This window comes from Aulonocara sp. 'chitande type north' Nkhata Bay, linkage group LG9 (assembly GCF_057382095.1).
Source record: "Aulonocara sp. 'chitande type north' Nkhata Bay isolate Kocher_YH1m ecotype deep benthic linkage group LG9, A_spYH_male_GT1.1, whole genome shotgun sequence".
Taxonomy (NCBI): domain Eukaryota; kingdom Metazoa; phylum Chordata; class Actinopteri; order Cichliformes; family Cichlidae; genus Aulonocara; species Aulonocara sp. 'chitande type north' Nkhata Bay.
Genome location: NC_141352.1, coordinates 21,142,435 through 21,162,589, shown reverse-complemented (window position 1 = coordinate 21,162,589; position 20,155 = coordinate 21,142,435). Strand labels below are relative to the sequence as shown.

General features: G+C 41.0%; 1 protein-coding gene across 1 annotated transcript in view; it reads right to left on the bottom strand.

The window, feature by feature from the left end:
- Positions 1-20,155, bottom strand: part of plxdc2b (plexin domain containing 2b) — a 123,066-nt gene that overhangs the window by 30,602 nt on the left and 72,309 nt on the right. Inside the window, exons 3-5 of the mRNA XM_086306454.1 lie at positions 19,749-19,895; positions 15,456-15,525; positions 3,229-3,351 (exon numbers count right to left, since the gene is read on the bottom strand). Of these exons, the coding sequence (XP_086162580.1) occupies positions 3,229-3,351; positions 15,456-15,525; positions 19,749-19,895 (340 nt within the window). The remainder of the gene's footprint in view (positions 1-3,228; positions 3,352-15,455; positions 15,526-19,748; positions 19,896-20,155) is intronic.

Here is a 20,155-nt window from a genome sequence, read left to right as displayed (position 1 = left end):
GCCAGTGCACTAAATTGCTATTAACTTTTGGCACAGCGGGATTACTCAGTCAGTACGAGTTACGCTTAATATAAGTCTGCTTAAAATGCATTGAGTTCAGGAGGGGAGGCTGACGTGCTATCTGGGGCTGCCTTTCTAAAAATATAGAGTGTGTGAGGAGGTGTGGAGGGAGTACACACTGGCCTTGTTTCCATTTTCAGTTACAAGTTTAACCCGCTGTATGAACAAAGAAGCAAAAAAAGAAACAAATCCAGCCTGTAACACCAGAACGATTAGGTCATTTTTTGGCTTAGGGAAAAAAATGAATACATCTGAGGAGTGATGCACAGATGTTCAACAGATGTTGTCAGGAATGCAATGGCAGATTAACAAGACAGTCAAGATGACAGAATTATTGAAGGTAAACATGTGAAGAAGCAATTTCCAGATTCTACTATCCAGTTAAAAACATTTTATATGCACTTTTGTTTCCATAAAGCAACGTAAACTGGCCATATCACAAATTTGATGCAATCTGCCTTAGTTTGCTACAAGTACGAGTAACCCGGACTCCAGCTCAGATGGAAGCCATGCCGCAGAGAAGCTTCTTGGTATCTGATAAAACCAGAAAACATTGATGAAGATCTCCACTTAAGCAGTTTATCTAGATTGTAATACACTCTTTAGCTTATCCAGTGAGATAATATCAATAAAGACTTCTCCAGGCGATGTCACTCAGGGCCACTTCATTATCCATATGTTGATGCTCTCTCAGCTGCAGCTCACCGAGTGTTTGCCTCATCTGTCTGTCAGCGTATTGATGAGAAAACCCACGCGGACTCTTCTATAACAGCGAGTGTAGTCTGACGTGCTTCCCGGAGCGTTACAGCATTGCAACACTCACATTTGCTGGATTTAGGATGTTTTGAATGGACAAAGACGTTAATCTGATCAATAAGAGGAAATGCTACGGGACTGCACTAATTGTGAGTGACAGATGTGTGTATTCTTGGACATGTTGCTATTCTAGATATACTTTTTCAAGACTGGACAGCCATATCAACCACCTGAAACATGAGAAGTGTAAGGGAGTCATTCAGGATTAGACTATTAAAAAAACAGCAACAGGAATCTAAAATATTTAACAATATATGTCAGGGTGGTGTATTTGGTGACTCTGATCCTGGGTTGGTACTATTGTTCCTTTTTTAATATAATAAAAAATGTAATAATTGAACAGCAGCTGATGGTGCTGTGAAGTTAATCACTGAACGGTGGATTAATACGTGCCCGTCTGTTGCATCAATCAGCCTTATTTTTATCACAGTGATGTCACTGTGGTCCCGCCGGACACAAGAGTCAGCTGAGGTGCAGAAACATTAAACGCCTCTGTAAATAAACTTCAGCTCTTCAGTTTCACAGTCCTATCACATGCGTTCTTTATTTAGCAGATTTCAATTAACAACATCAAGTGAAAGTTGTGAAACTTGAACATTTGACAGCAAAGTTTTCACACACCCTCCACAGTCTAGTTTGTGTGGAACAAACAATATGGTTCTGCGGCGAACGCCTCATCAAGCAGCTTCAAAACTTGTTTTTATCATTTTTTAATGGAGGCGCTGCCTCCTCCACAGCACGGCAGACCGTGCAGTTCTTATGTTGTATTGGCAGGACATTGACTGATGGACGCAGCGCTGAGAAGCAGGCAGGCTGAGAATCGATTGGCTGCCAGTTTGGTTAAAGTCTGATGAGCTCCACTGCAGAAGGTCACACAGTTGGTCAGTCACACTGCTGCACACGGATCACAGAGCAGTGACAGACAGAACGGATAACAACCATCACAGATAGCAAAGAAAAGATACGGAGGAAGGGCGATGTTTTAGTTTAAAGGCAGTAAGCAGAATTTAGGGAGGTCTTAAGAAGATCTTGGAGGATTCTGTGAAACACTGTTAGCCATAAAATCTATTCTTTAACTTTAAGATTACCTGGCTTTATATAATAAATACTTTTTTTTGGAAGCAGACATAAATACATATTGCAGTGTTGTAAGCAATTTGTATTTTGATATATACAATGCAATAAAATGTCTTGAGGGATAAAACAACAGTAATATATTTCTGGGTCATTTTCATCAAATGAAAGCCTTGATAAAGCAAGGTACTTTTTATATATGAGCAAAACTCTTACACAGGCTACAGGCTATAGAGAAACTATAAAGTCTCGTGTTAAAATGCACAACCTTATAGTAGAAATAACCATGTTTACAGTATAATATATAGTTTTAGTGTCTGAAGCTAATTCTGTGTTCATAATATATGGATTGGGATTATTTTCAAAATAGCTCATGCCTTTAATTGACTTTTCTCCATGTATGCTTTGCTTCTGTTGTTTACTCCTTAAAATTAGGATGCTAATAATTATCACAGTGAACTATGGGTGCTACTCGCTAACCAAGCTAGCTAGCCAGTGCTAACTTATGCTGATAACTCATTAGTTATACTTTCTTGTCTAGATGTGGTGATGCTTTTAAAAAAATAAAATAAAATAAAAAATGAGATGTGGCCACTTTAAAAAAGTAGACCATGAGTTTTGTTTAGTTGGATGTCAATTAAATGAAACCCATGGGCTAATATTCGCCTACAATATTAACCACCCTGATATGGTAAGGTAAAGACCAACCATATTAGAAGGAGAACCTTAGTAACAACACCACCCTCTGTGAACAAGCACGTGACAACATTGGTAACCAGCTGAATCGAGCCAGAACAGACAAAGAGACAACATGTCTGTGTTGGAGACAAGTTATGCTCACTCGCTCAGAATGACTCAGATTAATTGCAATGTGTTGGCAACTCATAAACTGGTTTGCAGTTATTTACAAATTTTCACAAATCTCTCTGAGAGTGATTGCAGTCGGTCTAAATTGGACTTCAGTTGTCTGTAGACAGGTTGATCACCTTCCCATCAAAAGTGGTTATCAAGGTGTAGAAGATGTTGCAAACTCAACCTCAGGGTGACCAATACCAACACATCAATGCAATCAATGGGCAATAACAGAATTTTACTTCCTTTTTCTTAGCAGCAAAATGAACCACAGATTTGGCTGCAGGAAACTTAAAGCAAACCCGCTGTTTCTTCACAAATTAGCTCACTGAAATGCTTTTTTGTGCCACATTTATTTTGTAGTGCACGGGAAGGAGTACACAAGTGTTACACAATCGTGCAGAACTAAGATGCTAGTGCTGTTACCGTTGTCAGAGTAGATGACGGTAGAGTTTCTGGAGAGACTTGGGTCAAAGTTAGCCATTAGCGGAGCAATGTACTGTGTAGCTGTTAGCATCCGGTGGACCACGTCACCAGTGTAGATGAACCCTGAAGGAGAAAAAGGACAGAAGACCACATATTACTCTTTGTTGAACTCTAAATTCAAATTCTGACTTCTAATTTAACACTTAAATTATGACTAAGATAAGATAAGATAAGATAGAACTTTATTAATCCCTCGGGTGGGTTCCTCTGGGAAATTCGACTTCCAAAAAAAGCACAGCAACGACCGAAGTTACAGTTACAGAACTGTTATATATATATATATATATACACACACACACACACACACACACACACACACATATATAAATACAGAGACAAATATAAATAAAATATACAAAGGGGATAAATAGAATAAATAGGAATAAAAAATAAAAATACAAGTGAATTGCACATTTCAAGTATTGAGTCTATTGCACTGTTGACTATTTACAAAAAGTATTGCACAAGGTATTGTACAGTGAGGTGCAGAGGCACTACAGCTTAGTTGTTCCCCCCTCCTTTGTCCTCCTGTTTCCCCTCCCTCTCCCCTCCAGAGAGGAGTTAAACAGTCTGATGGCGTGTGGGACAAAGGACTATGTGAAGTGTCACTTATAATGCAGATATCCTTCTTGTCTCCCCCATTTCTACCTTTCCTCCCTTAATAAAGCTGTAATCTGATACACTGTCTACCCAGGAGACAACATCGCTGCCCTTCACTCCACAGTTAACAGCTTCTCATTAACAGACAACCATCTCTTGTCTCAGTCTATGGGCTTGCGCTCTAGGTACCTTCACCAAGGAATAGCGATTAATTAGCCCTAATATCTTTTATCAAAAAACAGAAGGGCAAATCAGAATGACTTTAAGGGAGGATGTGCTCCTGTTCCTCCACTGCTGCACTTTCTCCTCTCTTGTCATTATCAATCATGAATGCTAATGAAGAGTCGATGACAACGAAAAAGGGGTTTTGTTAACTTTTCCTCAACAAGGCACAAATAGATTGCTCTATAGAGGGAAAGACGGGGAGACAGAGACGTGCCCAGGCAACACAAGCTAGAGCTGGATCATTCAACAGCCCATAAACGTGGTTATTAATGGACTCCAGGAAAAGGGGGAAAACGCTCACTTTTCATCACAAGGGAGCAGTCTTTGCATAAAGAATTTGCACTTATGACAACAGAATCAAACTTCATCTTAATTTCCCTGCTGACAACAATGTTTAGCAAAGTCAGCTTCTATTTCAAGATTTATTCAAGGTAAAAGCTTTTGTTCTCACTCTGACTTTGCCTGGACTGCAAAAATAGAAAAAATAAAGCAATAAAAAGGATCCCACGCACGGCCTTAGATATCATCTTTTACTCATTACAAAAGGAAAACCTGGCATTTGGGTGAAACTGTGTTACATATCCAAAGTAGTTCACCTTTGAAGAACAGTTTGAAGAATGAATAATAAACGTACAGTGACAGTATCTTCAGATAACTACATGCTTTAAGCAGCTTCTTGTCAAATGATTCTTCTTCTTCACTTCAAGGTATTTATGTTTTTAAAACCTCATCACTTTTGCCCTGTTAAAGACTGAGAAACTAAATTTTCTGATTCTTCCCAATTCCCCAAGATGTTGGAAATAAGATTTGAGATTATGATTTACGCTGGCATCGTTGTGTTTCATAATTGCTGCTAATTTGTTAGCTCCACATTCATGCTGCGTATCTCCCATTCAGTAACATCCCAAAGGTGTTGAGTTGGATGCCGATCTGAGGAGACAGAGCCAGTCTGAAGCATTCATTTGATGATTTTGCGCACACACACACACACACACACACACACACACACACACACACACACACACACACACACACACACACACACAAATTTCATTAGATACACCCTTTAAACCACAAATTTCTAATCACAGAATCACGTTTTAACAACTCTATGCATTTAAGTATGCAGACACGACGACATGCATAATTTCAATCCGAGTGGGAGATTGGGGAATAAAGGTAATTTAAGTGACTTTGAACGTGGCATGGTTGTTGGTGCCATGTATTTCAGAAACTGCTAACCTGTTGGGATTTTCCAAATTGTCTGAAAAGACAGAAAATATCCAGTGAGCAGCAGTTCTTTAGGTGACAATGCCTTGTTTATGTCAACGGTCAGGGCAGAATGGCCAGACTGCAGAAGAGCATCTCTAAACAAGGGCCACAGCAGAGGACCACACCAGGTGCCACTTCTGTCAGCTAAGACCAGAATATAGAGGCTACAATTTGCAAGGGCTCACCAAAAGTAGAAAAATGTTTTCTGGTCTGATGAGTCTCTATTTCTGCTGCAAAATTCAGATGCTACGATCAGAATTGGTGTAAACAGTATGAAAATGTGGCTCCATCCAACCTTGTGTCAATGTTTCAGGCTACTAGGGGTGTAATGGTGGGGGCGTATTTTTTTGGCACATTTAGGTCCCTTAATGCCAACCAGTGTAGTTTAAACACCACAGCCTACTTCAGTATTGCTGCTGCTGACCACGTCAACCACTTTATGACTGCAGTGTACCATCTTTTGACGGCTGCTTCCAGCAGGATAGCGTGCCACGTCACAAACCTCAAATGATCTCAAACTGGATTTTTGAACATGACAATGAGAAGTACTCAAATGGCTTCTACTGTCAGCAGATCTCCATCTATCCGAGCACCTTTGGGGTGTGGTGGAATTGAAGAGTCACGTCATGAATAGGGGTGCAACGATACACAAAATTCACGGTTCGGTTCGATACTTTGGTGTCACGGTTCGATATTTTTTCGATACAAAAAAAATGTTCATGCCTTTTTAATTTATCATTTATTAAAATTATAAATATATATTTTAACTCAAAAGTACAGTTTTTAAATTTAATGTTGCTGAAACAAAAGTAATTAAAAAAATAAATATATCTCAGGGCTCTCAAAATTTCAAAATCCCTGGTAGCCCTTCGGGCAGGGACTCTTCAGTTTTTGGTAGCCCAAAATAAATGTAAGTAGCCCGAATAAAAAAGAGAGCAATTTTGTGATTGATGTTTTGTTTCCTTTACAGTATTATACATTAAAGTATAATATTGTAAAGGAAACAAAACATTAATCAAAAAATTGTTGAAAAACAAATTACAACATTGTATAAAAATTACAATCATCAACTCAAATACTTGGTTCTAATTGAACAGAAATTTCTATGAACTTGTAAGAACTGTGTAGGACATGAATCAGTCTGTGTCAGATCCTGAATTTGAAATTTCCACTGAAGTCACGGGTAAGAGACAAGTGGAACCAAGATCGAGGCCATTTGCTTTTTGAAGTTTGCAAAGACTGCTAAATTTTGCCAGTGGTAGTTCACTCTTTGCAACATAGTACGCTGTTCTAAACAGATTTTTCAGGTTTATTTTTAGTATGTTATTTGCAATTGGTGTTTGTTCTGGGAAAGATATTGCAGACTGAGCAATAATGCATTTCTTGCATTTCTCATGGGTTCTAATGGGGGCCTTTCTTAAAATGACTGGTCCCAGTAACAAAGGCGCTTGTCGACTCAGAAATCGAGAGAAAACCAACAACACACCTGGCAGAACATTATGTTATTTACACGGGTGCACATAAGTGGTCCGCATGTGCGCATTCGCTGTCAAAATAAAAGACGCGCACCAGATAAGAAGTTGCAACGCGCGTTTGCGTCCATATAAAAAGCACTGTTTTTGTCCGCTAGAGTGGGATTTTCACGGCACATTCCGCACCACATCTCTGTGCGTTCATCATTTGTTTGAAGCCAGCTCACCTCCTGCAACCACTTTTCCGAGAATACGTGCTTCTTTTGTGGTTCGGACTCCTTCTGACAATTGTTTGGAGGTAGAGGAACACCAAAGTAATTGCTTAAAGGAGCTTCTTCGACATCTTTAAGAGTTTTAAACAAATGTCTGTCCTCCTCCAGAAAATCTTATGTATGCAAACACGCGTTGCAACTTCATATCTTGTGCGCGTTTTGTTTTGTTTTTTGACAGCGAATGCGCACCTGCGGACCACTTATGTGCACCTGCGGACCACTTATGTGCAGCCCCGGTTATATAGCTCGTCATATTGCTGTCACAGAAATTCTTTTGTCCATGAAACCATAAAGCTGCACTTTCTTTTTGCCTTATAGTCTGATTTGTCATAACTTTTCCGTTTTGTGGTAAGCTTTTCTTTGGCTGTCACTTCTTCACCCTGACCTGTCTTATTTGGCTCAGCAGAACACACACATAACGGTCAGCGATTCTCTGCGCGATCAACCTCTCATATGTTTAAGCTTGCTGCAGGAGAGTTCACTTGTCATGTTTGCATAGTAAACTAACGATTAATAAGACGATGTCAGAGGAATTGGTGCACAAATTATCATCACTCACCAATCAGTACTGTTGCTCTCTATACACAGTTCGCGCGATTGCAAAGTGAAAGCAAAAAACAAGCGCAAATTCAAACACGATTTCAATATGTCACATATTGACAGTGGCTCACCGATGCCAGTGACATAATTACCCAGCTACATTTCCGAAAGAATGCAAAAGCATTGACATATATTTTTCCTTCCTACAATAGCCCTACGGGCAGGGCAGAGATAGATTTTGGTAGCCCGACTGGAAAAATCGCTAGCCCCGGGACGTCGGGCAGGCGATTTTGGAGCCCTGTATCTGATTGAGGAGTCACTCATCTTTGGAAAAGAGAGTTTATTACAGAGAAATGGCTCTTTCCAAAATAAAAGCTATACTATCCGCTTCTTCTGGGCTATATTCTCAGCAGCATATTGTAGCGGGTCAGGGCTGTTCGGGGTTCTGTTTGTACAGTTATGTTTTGTTTATGTTGCCATAGTGACGGGTGACGCCCTCTCGCTGCGACGGTGTGTCCTTCCGGGGTCAGAGGGCGCCCTGTGTGTTGTTGTTGTTGTTGCTGTGCGGTTGCCGCGCTGAGCAGTTAGCTAGCGGCAGTGTTCTTCTGCAGATGTCAATAAACGGCTGTGCTCCCTGGCTAGCTCACGGGAAGCAAGACCAAACGACACCTCCGTCTCCTCGTTGTCTGAGCTCGCCACAATATTAAACATATCAGGTCCCCATAAGGAGAATCATGTGCTAATGGCTGTCTAAATGACTCGGGTAAAGTTTGTAGCATGCATGCTTGTTGTTTTTGTCTGCTTCCACTTGTCTTTGCACCTGGATGATGTCGGCGTAAATGTGCAGTCATATTCGTTGTGTTCCCACTAGTGCTGTCAGCGTTAATCTCGTTGAAATGACAACGCCACAACACGGCAAATCTCCATTAACGAGCTACCCCTGCATGGGACTAGACGGCCAACACCTTAACGAGCTAACTGCGCTAACACACTATAGTTCCCACCCATGTAATTGAGCATTGCGTGGCACATCCAACATACTGTTTTACTTTAGTCCATGACACGCTTACCTTCAGGGTCATACGTCACATGAAAACCAAAATAATTCCAAATGCCAGATCTGAATGAGGGTGGGGGAGGTTCAATTTGCCATGTTGCAAGGAGATAATAATAATAATGGATTGGATTTATATAGCGCTTTTCAAGGCACCCAAAGCGCTTTACAATACCACTATTCATTCACTCTCACATTCACACACTGGTGGAGGCTACAGTTGTAGCCACAGCTGCCCTGGGGCAGACTGACAGAGGCGAGGCTGCCATATCGCGCCATCGGCCCCTCTGGCCAACACCAGTAGGCAGTAGGGTAAAGTGTCTTGCCCAAGGACACAACGACCAGGACAGAGAGCCCGGGGATCGAACCGGCGACCTTCCAGTTACAGACGCGCTTCCCAGCCCCCTGAGCCACGGTCGCCCTAGAAGAGCTTAACTTCTGTCTCGCTAGCTTGCCCTGCGCTCTTCCTTCTGACAATGCTGTCTGTGTTGAACGCTCAGTGGATCTGCGCTCGACAGTGCAGCCTAGGCGGAGTAGTCGAACGCAGATTCACTGAGCGCTCAACACAGACAGCATCGTCAGAAGGAAAGTTGATCAAATAAATTACAAATTTTGTATTGTTTGATACATATGCGTACCGAACCGAAAGCACTGTATCGAACGGTTCAATATCGATACGAGTATCGTTGCACCCCTAGTCATGAATGTAGTCAACAAATCTGCAGCAAATTGTTGAATGTGTCCTAAGAACAATATATAAAAGTATGAAGCCAGCATGTTACTAACTTTGCACAAACACTGGAAAGAGGCAGTCTGTGTAAATTATTTAATTAATGAAAGCAGCGAAGAGAAGCAATGCCTCAAGACATGGCATAATACTGTGATAGGCCAACAGGTTTCATTTCACAGTCAGTTGCTATTTTCAAAGCAACTTTGGTGTTCAAAGTATTTAAGCAACAGTACATTGACACAAAGTCACTGCTTTTCAAGCTAGATAGCTGTGTCCTGATTGTACATATACATAAGTCTACTGGAGATGAAGATGGAAGTGTTAAACAGTCAAAACTAGACATTTACATACAGCCATGTCTATCCTTAAAAAAAAAATCTAAATCAGAAATCTTAACATAACCCTAACACCGTAAATCACATGCTGTACATGAAAACATGTGGTCCTCACTTGATTTTAGGACAGCCGGTCTTTTAGTTATGTGGTGCTTCACAGTAAAATCACTCAACAGGTCAGAATACGAATTTAATCTCTTTCTTTTCTTCTCAGGTTCAAGAGATATACTGTATATAAGGTGGCTGCCTAAGGCATATAGGCATAAAAAACTCTGCTGAGAAACAATTTTTGGGAAAAATGTCATTGAGGCCAGAGTATAAAACCTCATTTCATGTCACCGTATGTCTGATATGGTGGGCGTGCTATAAAACACATCTATCACTGTGGAAATCACAGGCAGAGCATACTATGAGGGGAATCAATCTTTCCCCAAAGATCTCCATGCTCAGAATTTCCTCCGTATAAAGTGCTGTCAGCACTGAAAGCAGGAGACAAGAAATATGGATCTGACTATATTTCTTGTGTAAAGTCTTGAATGCAGAGTGAACTTAGAGTGAATAAAGCAGTCCTTTTGGCTCACTGAAGGACTGCTTATATATGTATATATAAATTCCCCTCTCACCCCTGCGGGCGGTCTTTATCCTTCAAGCTTGGGTCCTCTACCAGAGGCCTGGGAGCTTAAGGGTCCTGCACTGTTTTTTGCAATTACTAGAGCTACGCTCTTCTGGACAGAGATCTCCGATGTTATTCCTGGGATCTGCTGGAGCCGCTCGCCTAGCTGGGGAGTCACTGCAACTAGCGCTCCGATTACCACTGGGACCACTGTTACCTTTACTCTTCACATCTTCTCAGGTTCTTTGAGCCCTTTGTATTTCACCAGCTTCTTGTGTTCCTTCTTCCTGATGTTGCTCTCATTTGATATCGTTCTCCTCCTCTGCTTGTTCACCACTACTATGTCCGGTTGGTTAGCCATCACCAGTTTCTGTCTGTACCTGAAAGACCCTAGGGACCATGTCCCATCTTGACCTCGGGACTTCAAGGCCACACTTGACTTAGATGTTCCTGTATACTATGCCGGCCACTTGGTTATGGCATTCAATGTTTCCCCAGCCTGCAAGCATCTTGCCATCTGCAGTTATGTACTGGATTGCATCTGTACACAGCCTGCACCTGGGATCTTGCCTTGTGTGGTAGACCCTGCCTCTATAGATCTTGTCCTCAGAGCTTGTTTCTGTGCTGCCATGATTAGTGCCTCTGCGCTTTCTTTCAGTCCAGCATTGTGCTGGACAATGCTGGACTGAAAGAAAGGAAGGAAGCACCTTGTCTAGAAATCCTACCAGTGGCTGGCACTGGTAGGATTTCTAGACAAGGTGCTTCCTTGTCTTGATGTCAATGGCTTCTATCTCCTTCTTTGGCCAGCTTATTATCCCAGCATGGTATCTGATCACTGGCAGGGCACAGGTGTTGATTACCCTGATCTTGGTTTTTCCATTCAGCTCACTCCTCAGGACTTGCCTTACCCTCTGCAGGTATTTGGTGGTTGCAACTTTCCTGGTGGCTTCTTTGTGGTTCCCATTTGCCTGTGGGATTCCCAAGGCACTTGTGCCCCACTCATGTATTGAGCCTTATGTCTTGTCATCCTAGCTGCTATGATGCCTGACAGGTAGGTACTTCAGAGGGTATTTCCTTGAAGTTTGATGCCAGGGACAATTTTAAAGAAGTATTTCATTAGGATAAGAAAGGATACAAGTTGTGCTTGAGAAAATAAGCAGTATGAAAAACAACTAGCTGAATACTTCAAGCAATTCAGTTCAGTCCTCTAGAAGTAGAAATGGCATGGGGTTTGTGACTGTTTCACATTGTGTAGCCAAATAATCATTAGACATAATAATTTAACTCAATAATTTGAATCTTTTAATATAAAACTATAGAAGGGACAAGGGCATTAGCCACATATGCAACATATGCAAGGGCACCATTATTGCTGAGGAAGTCAGACAAAGGAACTGAACAGTGAGTCTGCAAATTTTTCAAAATAAAAGACACTGCAGAGGAGTGAACAAATCTGCATTACAGAAACAAACCTGACACCCATCATTCTACCTAAGCCTGTGCTTGTAGCTCACCTTCTGCCTCTGGGCTCCACTTTCAACCCTTAAAAGCTAAAGAAATAAAAAAATAAAAAATACCCAACCAAACACACACTTCTCTGAAAACATAAAGCCCAGGGTTGAAATGTTTTATTTCTTAGCCTTGATGCCTTTGCTTTCTACCACCAGCAACCCCCTGAATACATAATCCCACTTATTTGACAGTCTAAAGAAAATCAGACAGCCTCTCAATACACTAAAGAGGTGAGAGCTGCGGGGCGCTCAATAGAGAGGCAATTCATTCATTATGGCCGTCACTTACAGCAGTAGGAGACTGGACAGAACAGGAGGCATACACGAGGGAACAACAGAGAAATAGAAGTAATGGAAAGAGGGAGCGTTCAGAAAGGAGGGACAGCGGAAGACACTTCTTTATTTCAGGAGCTGTGTCTGTGTGTGCTGCTGTCCAAAAACATGAGCAGGAATTAGCAGTCCCACCAGGTCAAAGCTTCACTTTACTGACGTTGTGTTTAGACAATCTTTGTTCCTTCGTACTGAGATGTTTAATTTACAGGATTTTTCTCTTCATCACAGCTCAGTTGTGAGCCAAGAAGAGGATTCACACAGAGATTTGATAAGAAAAAAATTAGGGAGGGAGTGGGTGTCACAGGACAGCTGTGTGGTAGGAAGGCTAAGGATCGAAGGAGACAGTGTAAACTCAAATTTATAAAATAAACAAAGTCCAAAAACTAAACTAAACACTAAAAACTAAATACTGGTAACCACAGAGCCAGGGACATGCAGCACTGGCGGATAACATGACAAAGGGCAAGAAGAGACTCAGACAATTTCTAAACAAGGTACTGAGGCTAAGGGAAACAGGTGGGAGACACTAACACAAAGACGAGACTGAAGGAACAGTATAACATTGCTCTCATATAGTACATTTTTACATAGTGTGGCAGTCTGGTGTACAGAGTGATTTTCTTAAAACAACACAAAACAGAGCAGTGCTGCTAGTCCAGATCGAGGGGCGACTCTTTCTAATGAAAATCTTGCTGTTTGTTGTCTTCCTCATGTCTTCTTCTAATAACATTTCATATGAGCTTTTGTTCCCAAGAGTTTAAGTACCTCACACCTCACGAATGTTATGCATTTGGCACCTTAAACATTAATGACTGCAAAACATGAAAAAAACCAAGCTGATTCATGCAGTTGTCCTGTATTTCCTGTAAGCCGATGCATGCATTCTTCCTCTAACAAGTGACAGACCAACCACTGAAATCAGTGCACAGCTGGATAACTGTCCACACAGCTGGCAGCGGTCAGATCATATTTCATCACTTATATTCACACTCAGCCTCTCTACTCTGGCTCTCAGCTGACTGCAGTATGTTGTAAGCAGAATTATTCAAATGTGCATGCGTCACTTTTTTCTTTTAGTTTACTTTGAAGAAAAGTAGAAAAGTCTTAATTCTATTATTAATATTTGTATTCATTATTTTTATTCATTGTTAAAGACATTCCTTGAACCTGTTTCCACTAGAAATTGACGTCCTTGTGTATTAGTATCTACAGTAATCTGCCTTATTTCATTTTAAAACAGCCACCATTACTTTTCCAGAAAGCTAAAACATCAATGGGAACCTACTCGGTTAATTTCTCACTCTGTACTTTAATGTTGGCTCTCTGTAGTTTAGAATAATCTTTATGTGTTTTATACTGGGCCTTTGTCCAGTGCCTCAGTTCACCAGAACTGTCTCTGTTGACGCCAACCTCCCTTTAAGCCACCTTTCTTTTGATTGGATGCCCCTCGCTAACAGAATGTGCACGAAGCTTCTGTGCTCACAGCCTGAGCTGTTCAACTGATGTGAACAAAATAGGGATATCTGCTCTCACTGACATCATATAAAGCAAATATTACAACAAAAAGTCTAAAACAGGGTGTTTTTACTTGAAGCCTCAGGCTTCTGGCTTACTGGGATATGCTAACCTCATTATTTGAAACTTTGGCCATGTTTAACATGAGAGTCCATCAATGTAGGCAGTTTAAAGAGGAAATGCACCTTAAGTTCTTAGAATGAGGCCTTTTTGATGTTTAAATCTACAGTCACTGTATCAAAAAAGTTGAAAAGTACACTTGGACCATAGATGTGTATTCAGGATACATGCCAACCCAGTCTTGGTGCCTGGATCATTAATGTGTTTGAGGATTGGCTGCTTTACTGTTTGGAAAGTAATGAAATCCGAATGCAACTCCGCTGCCGTTTTGTCACCCTCTGTTAAGAAATTATCTTTTCCAGCAGAGTTTTTCCGCGTAGGAAGCAAGAAAGAAAAATATCTGCTTAAGTAAAAAGTGTGACCTGCTGACAGAAATGAAGGCAGGCTGCAAAGATGGTACAGTGGTGAGAGGAGGGCGAGCTGACTGATAGGTCCTGAAATGGAGGGATATGAGGAGGGTGTCTCGGAGACAAAGTCCCCGAGGCCTGTGAGAGGCAGATAGCTGCCTCCTCCTCCTCTTCTTCGCGGCCTTGTCCCTCCATCTCTGTCTGGAGAAATGCAAATTCCTGTTATCTCTTTCGGGCTAGTAGCGCCTCTGCCCATCCGTTCCTCCTCACCATCATCCAGAACGTCTCTAAAGCCCACTGAACTTTCCCCAGCGATCGAGGATCAAGTGGGGACACGAGACAGTGACGAGAATGAAGATAAGAGACACAACTGATTATTTCTTTATTATTCCACCGACAGTTAAACGCTGCACAACATCTCTGAAATAGTTGAGTAAGTGCAGGGCTTTAGTCTTTGATGTGATAATAGACGGTTGGGGTGTTGCGGTTTCGCCATCAAGACTCAAGTGGAAAATTGCTTTGCACACTCTGGCAAACACGTCTGCTGCGTCATGTGTCTCGCCCCCAGATACACATCCTCTGATACCCCAACCTCTTTATCCACGTCTATCAGGGTGCGCTGGGTCACTCGGCAGAACGACTCCTGTCTCCCGTCCAAACCTACTGGTCTGGTTTCTCCTCCAGTTAAGTCTGGTGTGCAGAGTGTTGGGAGTGGTTTGTTGCTTTATCCCCTACTCTAGCAGACTATCCCACGGAGGTAAGAGCTGTAAATGTCTTGTATCAGGCTGCCTGCTTGGCTGGAAGATTGTTGTTGGTGGTTTTGTACTGTGGTTTGTGCCAGACAAGGTTTTTAAACCCTGAATCTCCCTGATTTAGTTTCCAAGAAGCATCTTTTGCAGAAATAACTCATTGTTTGGTCCCCTTTTCTGTATTTAGGGGGGATATCTCTTTGTACAGTAGCCACACCACACCCACAGGTTCACCAAGTACTAGAAACACATTCAGACATGAACACATGTATGCACACAGACTGTGGTTTTCTTCCCCATTTCATAAATGCCTCTGTACTCCAGACTCATTTCATAAATCTCACCACATTCCCTGCTAAACCCCATAGCAATAAAAATCTGTCTGTGTACAGTATAATATACCAAGCACAGGCAGTATATCCAATAATAACACTAATAAATACGACTGAGAACAGAGGGCAAAAGCAGTGTTCACTTACCACCGGTCGCCACTGTGATTTCACGCAGGTAATGTCCGTAAAAAGGAAAATCGAAGGACAGATTAACTCTCTGTGAAAAAACAAAAACAAAAAACAGACAGATGACCTCAGTCAGGATGATAGAGCTAAGACAGGATCCAAGAAAAAGCTGTTTTGATCTTAAAAAAACAAAGAGGATTTAGATCAGAAGGAAAATGTGAAAAACAAATACCAAAGTGCCCCGTGTGTTACATCTGCTCTACTTTACAGGGTAATCTTTATGAGAAGAAAGAAGTCCTACAAACTAAAAAAGACAAACACTGAACTCAAAGTTTTGCTGAAAAAAAATGTTTATGTCACAGCTGAAATATACAATGTGAAGCAATGACAGTACTTTCTTAAACACTCATGGAGAAATACTTATATTCAAATTCAAATTTTATTTGTCACACACAACCATACACAGTATGACATGGGGGTGAAATGCTTGTAGCTGTACAATGCCCGACCATTAAATGACATATACACCTTATCTCTGCATGTAACTATTCAGTGGCGGTCGTTTTTTACCTAGGAAAACATGAAGTCTTGAGCCACCCCTTAGTTCATTATATTCTGCTTTCAAAGAGCCAGATCTTCTTCTGAATTTATAAAGTACGATGAGCAAAGGTTGTTTCACTAAAATACAAATGCTTCCCACTTCTTTAGTTGAATCTGTCAAAAAATGCCAAATATATTATACAGTTTGACCCCTTGTGAATAAGGCAGTGGACAAAAGTAGGGTTTACTGTTCTTCCATGTATGTTTGTACATGCTTCAATAAATCAGTGCAACTATTCCCCATTTTCCTAGCAAAATATAGAGAAATGAGGATATGGCTCAGGACTTACATGTCAGCACTGTGACTCCCAAAGTGAGAAATATGAAATATGTCTTTACCTACCCTCTGAACTGACCCATACATAAAATTCAAGGCTCACTTGAGACCACTTTTTACGTTTTACTATAAATTTCTATTAGATTGAGACAGAAAAAAAATGGCGTGGCAAGAAAAGATCTTTTTGGTAAAACCCAAGACACATATTACCGGTAGAAATCTCAACCCTCTAGATCAGTGTTTCCTAACCACTGTGCCACAGCGCATAGGTGTGCCATGAGAAATGATCAGGTGTGATTAGTACTCTAAGCAATCAGCCTGAGTAACGGGCAGAACAATTACATTCTCTTCCACTAGAGGGCAGTACAACTACCTGCTCTAATTAAATAGGTTGCCAACTGTGAGACGATCCAGCGCATGATAGCAATAGATACATATTTGAAAAGAGAAAGTTGTCAATCTGACCTGGGTCCTGGAGATGAAGGCCCTAGCATGAGTAGTGGTTACAAGAAAGCATAAAAGCTATACTGGGGTCAAATCGAACCAATTCTGCTATACCTGGTGCACGGGGGAAAATGATCAATTTGCTTTTGGTGATTTTTTTGTTTGGTGATGTGCCGTGTGATCTTTCTAATGTAAAATATGTGCCGTGGCTCCTAAAGGTTGGGAAACACTGCTCTAGCATACTAGTAGGAATAATCGCATGACTAATGTGCACACGTCACCTCTCAGTGAGGTGCAATTCGGCACCTTGAAAATCTAGAGCACGGTACACCTGATGATTTCTCACGACACACGTATGTGCCACTGCACAGTGATTAGGAAACACTGTGCTGGAGTTGGTAGTAACAGTTAGCAGAAATAGTCTATCCGGTCACTTCGTAGCGGAGGAAAGTCATGCTTTAAGTTTAACAGCTAACAATAGCTTTCCTGTGTGCTTCATCCAGACTAATTAGCTATTTCTTTTCACACTAACTCACCATACTAAAATCTTCTAAATGGTAAAATTTGACCAGCCAAAAATCATCAACATCACTGTTACCAATGTATGTTTCATGCTAACGTTAGCATTTAGCTCAAAGCATTATCCAGCGTACCCTCATAGAGCTGCTAGCATGGCTGTAGATTCTTGAGGCCTACCATTTCTCACGGGAAATATTTAAACAACAAGCTTTTACACAGAGATGGGCTCATATTGTATTTATAAATATTTTCAAATGAACGGAGACATAATAAAATTATCTTTAAGAGACTACAGGGTAGCCAAAAATGTATCCTATAAATTATAGTTTACATTCATTGTTTTATCCCTCGGGTTAAATTCCAGACACTGCCAGTAAGTGTTATGGAGATGGACAGTCCACAGTGAACATGCTGATATTATGCATGGTCCTACAGATTGTGCCAGAGGGAGTAATCCTGTGGCAAACCACGATGAATCTTGAAGACCATAGAGACAATCCAGAGCTTAACTTTTCTGCACTCCGGTGATGAAGCTAACCTCTGTGACTGCATTTTGTTTTACAACTTTATTAGCCAATTTCTTTGAGTAATAGCTGGCAGCCGGCACAGTTTGGAAGGAAGATCTCTGAGTATATGCAGGACTTTAACTGTCTTCATTATAAAGTCTATTTGTTTAAAACGTTAGTCTGCTGAGGTTGTGCCGCAGATCTGTTCAGCACAGATGGTTTTCCCTGCTTCTTTCGCTCCAATATGAAATCAAATTATTCAGCCGAGAATTCCAGCGTCTCCTTTTGACTCCAGATTCCTCAGTTGACCGCTGAATTAGGAATTCACTTCGTAAAACAAAGTCAGAGAACCTTTCCCCGATGCTGTTTACAAGAACGCCTCGCTTCTTAGCCGGGACGTTCAGTGGCTAAAATGAATAGCTTGCCTCAGAGTGGATAGCTCAATCCATCACCACCCAGCTGAAGGTAAAGGAGCAGAATTCACAATGTGGGCCTCTATTCTGTATCCTTGCCAGCTATTGCTCACCCTGGGCAGTTTTTCTTTCTCTCTCTCTTTCTTTTACTGCAATTCTGCTTTGTTTCTCAGTCAGTCTGCTGCTGCCTTGTGTGACTCCATCAGTATGCAGCTTGCATGCATCACCTGCTTGTGCTGAGGTGGAGGGAGGGGAGCTTTCTAATTTTTTCACTGCAGGGATACTTTTAATGGTAAAAATGCAAGAAGAATTACTTGCTGTTTTTAGCCTTAAAAACAACCGTAGTCCTTCCAGTAATGTGTGTGTAGTGATAAGAAAATAACTGTTTTCAGAGGGGTTATTGTCACGATCCTCCTCATTTACAGTGACAAATTGTACACTTTAAGTCAGCTTTATATGTTATGTCTGCTTCGTTGGATGTCCCAAATCTACAATCTGGTTCATTCTTAAAAAGGGTCAACTAAAGTGCATGGTGAATTATTTCTACTTCATAACATCTAAGCAAGTATCCCCTTCATGAATGGAAATACAGAGGGTTTATGACAAGGTTACAGTCAAGAACAGGAAGGACAGATTAGACTTTGGCAGAAAACATTTAAAAGAGTCTGCACAGTTTTGGAAAAAACTTATTTTGACAGATGAAACCAAGATTAGCTTGAACCAGAATGATAGGAAGAGAAAAGGATGAAGGAGAGAAACAGCTCAAAGGATGAATTATGGCATGGGCATGTATGGCTGCCAGTGGAACTGGGCCACTAGTGTTTATTGATGATGTGCCTGCTGATAGAAGTAGCAGGATGAATTGTGAAGTGTACAGGGCTATGCTCTCTGCTCAGACTCAGCCAAATGCTGCAAAGCTGACCAGACAGAGCTTTACAATGCAAATGGATAATGACCCATAGCATACCACAAAAGCAACCCAAGAGTTTCCAAAGCAAAGAAATGGGGCATTTTTCAATGTCCAAGTCAGTCACCTGATCTCAATCTGATAAAACATGCTTTTCAGTCATTAAATATAAAAATATACAAAAAAGGAACCACAAACTTCTGTTGTACAGTGGCAGAAATACAAAAGTTGTGCCTTTGTCCAACTAAACGCAGAAAGACTGTTAGTCTTATTATGTCCTACCAATCTTTACTGTGTCAAATGTAAAATGTCTTAAAGTTGGATAATAATTGTGGTTCCACAGTAACAAAGATATTGTAGTGAGCAGCAGTTGTAGATGGAGCAATAGGTCCATTTCTGGAAAAAACACCAACATCTGTGAACCGAGCTAAAGCAGATCAAAGCACCTGTACACAGAATTCAACATAAGTAAGGTTCAGATGTAAACATATTTCCTTTAAAATGCTCAGATTCATTTTCAGGATAACAAAATTATAGCTCATAACCATTTATCAGAGTGAAAAACACACATCTGATGGATAATTTTTGGTATCAAATGTCTTTAAATATGCCAACATCGAGTAAATCTCATGATGTGTGTTGACTTACCGCAGCTTGTCTGTGTGTGTTGGACAGAATGCCGTGGATCTTCACTTTGTCCTTGTCCATCTGGTCGATATTTACCCACAAGCCCTTGCTCATCGGATCTGAAGGGCCGTACGTCTTTGATGTGTAGTAGTTGTGATCTGTATCCTCCTGAAGAATGAAAGAGAAAATAAGATAATACATCGGGTGAGTCTGAGTCGATCTGTGAAGTTTGTACAGTATAATAAGGGCGCAAAGTGTAGAGAATATAAACACATTTAAAAATAGAGATTGTGCAGCTCATTGCAGTCTAATACACAGTTACCACTAAATAAAAATAAAACACATGCATATGGAAATTCACTGACATCCAGTATTTTTAATTTTGCAGCTAACCAAATTACCCACTAAATTAGATTATAACAGTCCCC